Source organism: Gymnogyps californianus, chromosome 3 (genome assembly GCF_018139145.2).
Source record: "Gymnogyps californianus isolate 813 chromosome 3, ASM1813914v2, whole genome shotgun sequence".
Lineage (NCBI taxonomy): Eukaryota > Metazoa > Chordata > Aves > Accipitriformes > Cathartidae > Gymnogyps > Gymnogyps californianus.
In genome coordinates, this window is record NC_059473.1 from 47,615,729 (window position 1) to 47,624,542 (window position 8,814).

At 50.4% G+C, this 8,814-nt stretch overlaps 1 protein-coding gene across 2 annotated transcripts; it reads right to left on the bottom strand.

The window, feature by feature from the left end:
* Nucleotides 1–385: 385 nt before the first annotated feature.
* Nucleotides 386–3,330, bottom strand: C3H6orf120 (chromosome 3 C6orf120 homolog). 2 transcript variants are annotated; one of them, XM_050894343.1, is made up of 2 exons: nt 3,172–3,330; nt 386–1,404 (listed from the first exon to the last, which is right to left on the bottom strand). In XM_050894343.1, exon 2 carries the CDS (start codon nt 1,357–1,359, stop codon nt 802–804), a length of 558 nt encoding a protein of 185 aa, XP_050750300.1. In that variant the 5' UTR covers nt 1,360–1,404; nt 3,172–3,330; the 3' UTR covers nt 386–801. The 2 variants fall into 2 exon arrangements, with proteins under 2 accessions (XP_050750300.1, XP_050750301.1); XM_050894344.1 differs by lacking the exon at nt 3,172–3,330 and adding an exon at nt 2,870–2,934.
* Nucleotides 3,331–8,814: the final 5,484 nt, after the last annotated feature.

Sequence of the window (8,814 nt, forward strand, 5' to 3'; positions counted from 1 at the left end):
ATTAAAAAAAAATCAATCACAAAAAGCTATAAAGGGAGGTGTAAGAAAACACCTCTCAAGTTCAAGATACTATACGCTGTGTTGCTTTTAACGAGGAAAGAAAATACCATGTTGACAAGTAACAACAGCTGAAGGCTTACTCTCCCTGCAGTATTAGTGAAGAAGTTACATGCACTTGACTCAGGTCCTGGATTTGCAGAGGTGATGAGTGACTGGACAGACCTCTGCTTGACAGATGGTTGACGTGATGTAGAGCACGAGCAGTCAAAATATACATCATCTATCCCCTTAGGCGATTGATTGGTTTTTCCTTCCTCCACCCTAGGCTCCTCAACTTGAATACAGTCAAAAACCATTGCTAATTAGTTTTACTAGAGATACTTGCTCAGAAAAGAAGTAGATTTTATTTTTAAATATGCTCTAAATGGAGAGGGGGCACTGAAGTGCAGCAGTTTATTTCACTTTTCTTTATAAAAAACAATAGAAAATACTGAATTGGAGTTGATTTTCCTAAGCACCTGTTTAAAGTGAATTTAACAAGATCCCAACTGTACATTCATTTTTAAGCCCTGATCTCTGAAGAACACCGCAAATACTGTGCTCGCTGCTCATTTTACATGTAGGGGAGGATTTACAACATAAAATTAAATATGGCTTTTTTCCCCCCACTTCCCTTCTGGTTTAGGAAAAGTAACCTGAATACCTCTTCAGGAAACATAACAGAGAGTATTAAATATTACAGCAAGTCATTCGTGTTCAATTTCACAGGCTGAAGTCTGACTTAGTCCAGTGTGTATCAATTTAAAAAAGAATTTCAAGTATTAATTTCAAGATTCCAATAAGTATAGTCCAGAAAACAGACTCCTCATCCTGAGATTCATCTTCTGTAGACTGTGAGTATTTCTGGTTTGCCTCCATCTCCTCAGGGTTGTAAGAAGCCTCGCCAAACGGATACTGTACAACTGTTCGATCGTAGTACACTTTCATTTCAAACTCGCTCTCCAGGTGAGAGGGATGACCGTAAATCCCTATTCCCACTGGGCGGCGGAAGTGTGCGGGTACGTAGACAACATCTTGGCCGCAAGTGACAGACTGTAACTCATACTCGTCAAAGCTGGGGTGAAGCGTCGTATCAGATACATACAAGTCTGCGTCACCTTTTAAACTCCGCATCTGAAGTACTATCTTTCCCTCGTGATTTAGTCTCAAATAGCTGTAGTTTCCTGCTCCAATCTGACCTTGAACAACGTGAAGAAGAATCCATTCTTCAGGTACGTCCTCTTCCTCAAAGGTATTTACCACAAATAGTACTTGAGCCGCCACAAATATTATCAGGATTCTTCTCCAGCGTGCTGCCATGGTCTTAAGTTATATTCAGACTCTTCCTGTGTCCCGTGCACTACCCTGTGAATACAAAACAGAATTCAGATTTTAGTATATTCCGTTCTTGGAAGGAATAGAGGGTTTTTTTTTTAATTTGATAATTTTTTTATAAATCCCCTCTAGTCCATACAACGTTAAGCAACTTCAATTAAGTATGTTCATTAACTTTTCTTCTTTTTTAATAGTAACAAAACCCATTGCTAAGATTCAGAGCTCTGTAGGATTAAAATGGCTTGAATTTCTTAAAGAAGTTAAACAGAAATTAATCAAGCGGGTGTTCTTTCATCCAGAACTGACACAGAGACTTTAGTTTCATTCTACCTGCATACATGCCATATTTGACAGATGCCCAGACGAGATGAAACCCAATAATGATTTTGGCCTCAGTTTAAAAAAAACAGCATTAAAAAAGAAGGCTTTTGCATGCTTGAAACAGCTTAACTTTGTATCAGGTATTTAGGGCATCCTATTTGTTCTCCCATCCTCTCATCTTAACTTCAGTAGACAGTAAAGGTGCAAATCTGGATGTATGTATGAAGCAGTATGCATTCCGACTTGCACTGGGAATGGAGTTAGAAATAAAATTATCTAGTGAGATAATACATTAATTTATGATTCTGCTGTGTGGATTGTTTCTAGGACTAAACTTGGCATATTTTCCCTGAAAAATTGCATTTACTTTCCTGAAGATTTTGTTACCGTACAAATGCTCAGCACTTTACAGCACTTCTTACAAAACAGAAGGCTGAAGTTACTGGGGCAAGGGGGAGATGGAAAGGACTGCTGCAAGATTAAGGCTCTTACGCCCTTTCCCTCCTTGTTGCACGCTCCCAGTCAGGCAGCCTCAGCATGCCTGCAGCACTCCAGTCCTTTGAACGGTTGCACCAAGTGTGTGCGTACAAAGAAGCAAGCTCCGAACCTTGCTGAAGGCTTCCAAAGCATACAGCTGACTGAATGTGACATGCAAATCACAGTCAAGTATAGGAGCCACAAGTATAGACACTTTCATGTTTAAGAGAAAGATTCTCATCCCCTCATTCCTTCCATAAGGACACTACAATTATCTTAAACATGAAAGCTACCAGTAAGTTGTTTTGTACCCTGCTAGTATCAAAACAAACTGTATTACTTCCACTCAGATGTCACTTAAACCTTAGAGGTTTTACAGTTAAACAGATCTGGGGGAAAAACGTACAAATACATCTGTAGTTCCAAGTTTTCTGCCCCGGAGGCCTCTATACTGCAAGGCCACAATTCTGCAAAGACAGCATAAAAGCAAGCAGCGCAGCATTCGCAGAACCTGCCAGACTGACCAAACACCCTCAACAGCCACAGAAAGAAAGAAAGAAAGAACGAGTCTTCTGCCTTTCGTCTCCCTGCATCAGGGAGCTGACTCTCTGCTACTTTTAAATCGAAGTGGTGATGAAACGTCCGAGCGGAGGAACAGTTCGAGCTCCGCATCTGAGCAAGAAAATAACGAAGTTACCTAGGGACAAACGGAAGCGTTCTGGCGCCGGAACAGCACTTGGAAGGAGAGGCGATAGCAGGAGACCTTGGACAGAGCCACGGGCGCCTCTGCCCGCCCCCGCTAACTCCCGCCTTCCCCGCGGGCGCGACAGCCGCTGGAGGCAACGGCCGGCTCCGAGGGACGCGGAGCGACTCTGCCGCCCGCTCCCGCCGACCCCGGGCCCCGCCGGCGGCACAGCAGGCGGCGCGGCGGGCGGCCCCGACGGGCACGGCAGCGGTTCCGGCGTCACCCCGCCGACCGCGGGCTGGGGCACGGCTCACCTCCGACCTGCCACGGGGCTCCGGCAACGGCGAGGCCACGGCCGAGGCGAGGCAGAGCAGCAGGCTTCGCGGACGTGCGGCAGCGCAGCGCGGCCGGGGCGCCCCGGGCAAGCCCCTCCCCAGGGCGGGCTGAGGCGGGCCCGGGCGGGACCCGGGGCAGCGCGGCGGCCGAGGGGAGGCGGGCGGGCGCGGAGGCCGCCCCTGAGGAGCCGGCAGGCAGGGCGGAACGCCGCGCCGCCCCTCCCGCCGCGCCGCTCCCCCTGCACGCCCCGGGACCCGCACCGGCGGCGCCCCGCGGAGCCCGGCCCAGCAGGTGACGCCGGGCGGCTGCCAGCAGCGGCGGGGGGGGGTGGTAGGAGGGGGGAGGCCTGCGCCCCGCCCCCTCGCAGCCGAGCGCGGCGCGCGCCACTCACCGCCGCTACCGCCGAGCTCTCCCGCCGCCGCCCCGCCCCTGCCCCTCCCCCTCCCCGGGGCGTGGCGGCGCGCGGGCCGCCAGCCGCGCCCCCTGCTATCGCGAGAGCGGGCGGGCGAGGCGGGGGGGGGGGCGTCGTCATGGCAACGCGGAACACTCCACACACACCCCGCCCCGCGCCGGGTGCTGCGGCGGGCGGGCAGTGCCTGATTCCCGGGGCTCCGGCCGCCCGTGGCAGCCCCCGGCAGGGCTTCGGGCTTCGGGCCTGCGCGTTCCCCGCCTGGGGGCGTCGCTGGGGAGCCCTGAGCTCGGGGGCTCCGGGCCACCCGCCCCGCCCGCCGCGGTGGGGGCGTTTGCTGTGCGGTCGGAGGGGACCCGCTCCGGAGGACAGGCCTTCCCCCGGCCCGGCGGATGGCTGCGGCTGTGCCCCCTCCGGCCCGGGGGGCTGTGGCGGAGTTCGGGGGGTATATTATTAATGGCCAAAAGCAGGGGGACCTTGCACTGCGTGAGCAGGCGCCTCTGCTCGGTCTGGGTGCGCTGGGAGGGCGGCGATTGCGGCCGTTGCACGCGCTGGCCGTGCGCCCCGGCAGTTAGGAGTGTGGGGGTTCACGCTCTTGCTTCAGGGCACGCCTGGGGTGGGGTCCCCACCGGGAGGGCACCGGCCCTTGCGAGGGTCAGAGTGTCGCAGGCTGGGGTCTGCTGGGGTGGGTGGTGGGGAGCTTTGCCTGGGAGCAGGCCAGGCCTGTGCTGGTTCCCGTGTCCTGTCAGGGCCAGCGGTCACCATGGCCTTCAGGAGCCACCTGGGCTATGGCCGGGGAAGGGGAAAGCTTTGCTGGGTTGTCAGAGGGGATGTGCTTGGGGGGCGTGGGGGGAGCACGGCTTCAGAGCACCAGGCACTTGTAAGTCCAGTAAAGTAAGATTTGCTTAGTTGTATCTGAGTTAGGGATGACATATTCGAGGAGGATGGTGAGACATTGAGTGACTGAATATGTAGATTTTTCTGCAACACGCTAAGCATTTTTCACAATGAAATCCTAACATTAGAGAAATCTAATTTTATCTGCACTGAAATTGAATGTAATACACTTACTGGAGGATTGGTTGCCCTTCAACAATTAGTGACAGTTTATGTGGCTATCAGCATAAACTTCACCTAAGATCACAGAACAGAAAAACACAGTGTGAAGAGAAAAAAAATCATTGCTTTTGAATTCCCATTGATTTCAACACAGTTACCTTAACTTGACTGAGCTTTTTAAAATTGTAAGCAAGACTGAAGGATTGAAATTGAAAAAAAAAAATCTGCATGGAGTGTTATTGTGTGCTGAGAGATTCAAGAGAATCTGTGTATGTACCTCAAGGGTCCTGTATTAACAGACTGAGCTAATGTTCCCTCTTCAAACCATAGCTCTCTAATTTCATAAAATCCATGTAACTTGTTCTGTTCATTCCTACCTCAAACAAACAGGCTGCATAAACCCACCACATGTGGATTCTGTGAGCTTTATTGAAATCAATTTCAATCTTATAAACAGGCTTATCAACTGCTTAAAACACATTAAAATATTAAAGCTGATAAATCTCATTATTTAAAATTGTTCTTACAATGATTGAATATTGAGACCAATAGAAATATACTATTGGACAGAAAAGCATGACATGGTAAAGGACTGGTGTTTCCCTAAAACGCCCTAAAATTTTAACAGCCTTTTTTTTTCACGTGGCTGTCAGTTCCATTTGAAATGGGTGGATACCCAAGCTGTGGGAACATGCTGGAGCCAAGGTCTTTTAGCATTGTGTTGCACAGAAACAGGACATCTCCAGGAGGTATGTTTCATGGGGGAGTGGCGTGGTATAATTTCTCACTGCACACCGAGATGTCACCAGTGTTCCCATGCAACTGCCACCTTGTCCCAACAGGGCAGAAATCTCCTTCTTGTCACGTTGCTGGATGAGTGGCGTCTCGGCCACTGAGAAGCAACAGCACCCATTGGATGGGCAAAAAGCAGCGGTGGTCCACACCTGGTCTGAACTGGTCTCCATCAGGCTGACTTTACTGGCTCAGGGTCCAGCTGCAGGAACGGAGTTGGTGTTCTGACTCCTGTTTGAACAGTCAAGAAATCAGTCCAAGATCTCCAATACTTCCTTGGATTTCTACTAGTTCCCTAGTTGTTACGGACAGTAGGTTGTTGAAAGTATTGTGGCTGCAAACATTGAAAGATGAAAATAAACTACAGTGAAAAGAATTGGGAAAAAGTGTACTAAACTGCCTAGAAACAGTTACAGACAAAGACACATGTTTCAGAGCAAGTCCTTTACTCCTAGGGGTTGTGTGCCTGTCTGAACAGCACCTTTTTTCTGTATCAGCATTTACCTTTATTTACTGATGACTAAACTGTTGTGACACATTCATGACTGTATCACTCATGAAAATTGTCATCAGCATATTACAATAAAATTTTTCTTCCGTATTCTCAGCCATGAGTCGCAGTTTAGAAAAGAAATACTAAGTGTCATGGAGTTACCTCTATGCAGCTGGTGCTCAACACAGTAGCTTTATCCAAATTCACAAGGACACATGAAAGAGAATTTGAACTGGTACTTCCTCCAGGCAAAACTAACACAAGGAGATTGTGTTGTCAATGATAATATATGTTAGATGCTCATATAGGGCAAAAATGCTTGTAGTGTTAATTAGACAGACACAAGAAAGACATTCCTGTAGAAAGTATCTGTTTGAAATGCAGTTGAGGTAGATATTGAGTGTGCAGATTGAGCTGCATCAAAATGGTTTAAGCTGGTGCAGATCAAAAACCTGATCACAGAATCATAACTCGGGTTGAAAGGGACCTCCAGACTCCTCCAGTCCAACTTCCTGTTCAAAACAGGTCTAATTAAATCCGGTTGTTCAAGGCCATGTCCATTTGACTCTTGGACAACTCCAGGGATAGAGAACCACAGCCTCTCTTCAGAAACTTGTTCTAATATTCGACCACCCCCATGGTATTTTAAAAAATAAATAAATCCTGACATCTAATTGGATTTTCCCAGGTTCCAGCTTGTCTTATCACTGAGCGCCTCTGAGAAGAGTCTAGCTCCGTCTTCCCTGTATCCTCTGATTATGTAGCTGTAGGCAACGATAAGGTCTCAGCTGTCTCTTCTCCAGGCTGAAGAGGCCCAGTTCTCTCAGCCCCTCTCTGTACATCACCTTCTCCGTCTTAGTTGCCCTCTACTGGACTCGCTCCCGTATGTCAATGTCCTTCTTGGACCAATAACCCCCAAACTGGACACAGTACTGCAGATGTGGTGTTACAAGTGCCAAACAGAGGGGAAGGATCACTCGCGGGACCTGCTGGCTACTCTCTGTTACTAATACAGCGCAGGATGCAGTTGGCTGCCTCTGCTGCAAGGGTGCAGTGGCGGCTCATATTCAGCTTGTCCAGCAGGATCTCCAGATCCTCTTCTGCAGAGCTGCTTCCCAGACAGCCATCCTCCAGCCTGTCCTCTTGCATGGGCTTACTCTGTGACAGATGCAGGACTCAGCACTTACTCTTGTTGGACTCCACAAGATTCTTGTCAGCTTGTTTCTCCTGCCTGACACGCCCTCCTGACTGACAGCCCTGCCCGCCACTGTGGTGACTGCTCCCCCCGATTTGTCATTGTCCACAAACTTGGTGAGAGGAAGAGGTCTGTTTTTCTTCTCGGTGATGCTGCTCCACGTGCTGTCATGGGCTGCTCTGTGCTGTGCCTGCTGCATCATAGAACCACCGAATGGTTTGGGTTGGAAAGGACCTTTAACAATCATCTAGTCCAACCCCCCTGCCATGGGCAGGGACACCTTCCACTAGATCAGGTTGCTCAAAGCCCCATCCAACCTGGCCTTGAACACTTCCAGGGTTGGGGCATCCGCAACTTCTCTGGGCAACCTGTTCCAGTGTCTCACCACCCTCATTGTAAAAAATTTCCTCCTTATGTCCGATTACATCAACCCTCTCTCAGTTTAACACCATTGCCCATTGTCCTGTCAGTACAGGCCTTGGTAAAAAGTCTCTCTCTGTGATTGTTTCTTTTTCCTTACTTCCGAAACGCAGACAGAAAGGCCACGTTCAGGAAGGAGACGTTGCTTTATTCGATAATGCGCAGAATCAGACAGTTGGGGGAAGTTCCCCAAATCGAGTGCAAAATCAAACATTAAACTTAGCCTATTTATACATCCCATTTCATACATCCTTGTTTCGTTACATACACGTCACACTTATCCCTCCTATTTACTGCATTTACATATTGCTAACGTTGCAGAACTATACTACGCACGCGCGGGGGTCCCGAGTGGTCATCGGTGGTCGTTGGGGAGGTGCCCCCTACTCACTCCGAGACAAAGTTCACATTAAGTTGTTATTTTTGTCAAGTAAGCATTCTATCCCTCGTTGACTGAGCATGTCCTTGTGGTTGTTACTTTAAGATAAGTTCTTGTTAAAAAAAACCTCTATCCGTCCTTGCAAATGCTTCACATAACTTCTAGCAGTTACAAGATAGCAACAACTAGAAGATAACTACTAAGGTCTATTTACATACAATTAAAACAGCTGGTATCATCTCCATCTTTCTTATAAGCCCCCTTTATATATTCAGAGGCTGCAATAAGGTCTGCCTGGTACCTCGTCTTCTCCAGGCTGAACAACCCCAACTCTCTCAGCCTTTCTTCACAGGAGAGGTGTTCGTGGCCCTCCTCTGGACCGACTCCAGCAGGTCCATGTCTGTCTTGTGCTGGGGTCCCCGGAGCTGGACGCAATGCTCCAGGTGGGGTCCCACGAGAGCGGAGCTGAGGGGCAGAATCGCCTCCCTCGACCTGCTGGCCGCGCTGCCTTCCATGCAGCCCAGGGTACGGCTGTGGAGGCCGAACGCCCCGTGACGCCGTCGCCATGTTTTGGAGAAGGAGAAAACCGCCCCAAGCGGCTGTTGCCGATGGCTGGGGCCTGCGCCGCGCTGGGCGCCCGCAGAGGGCGCGGCGGAGCCGTTAGGCTCGCGCTCGGCCGTTGCCCAGGCGAGGGGACGCCCGCTCCTGAGGGCGGGAGGGCGGCCGGACCGCGCGGGGCCCCGAGGGAGACGGCCGCCCCGGGCCCGCCGCGCTCCGCGGGCGAGGGACGGTCGTCCCGCTCGGCGACCCGTCGGCAGCGCCGCTGCCCTGGTTACGGGCCGGCCGTTGGGCGGCGGAGGGGGGCGGCGGGGTC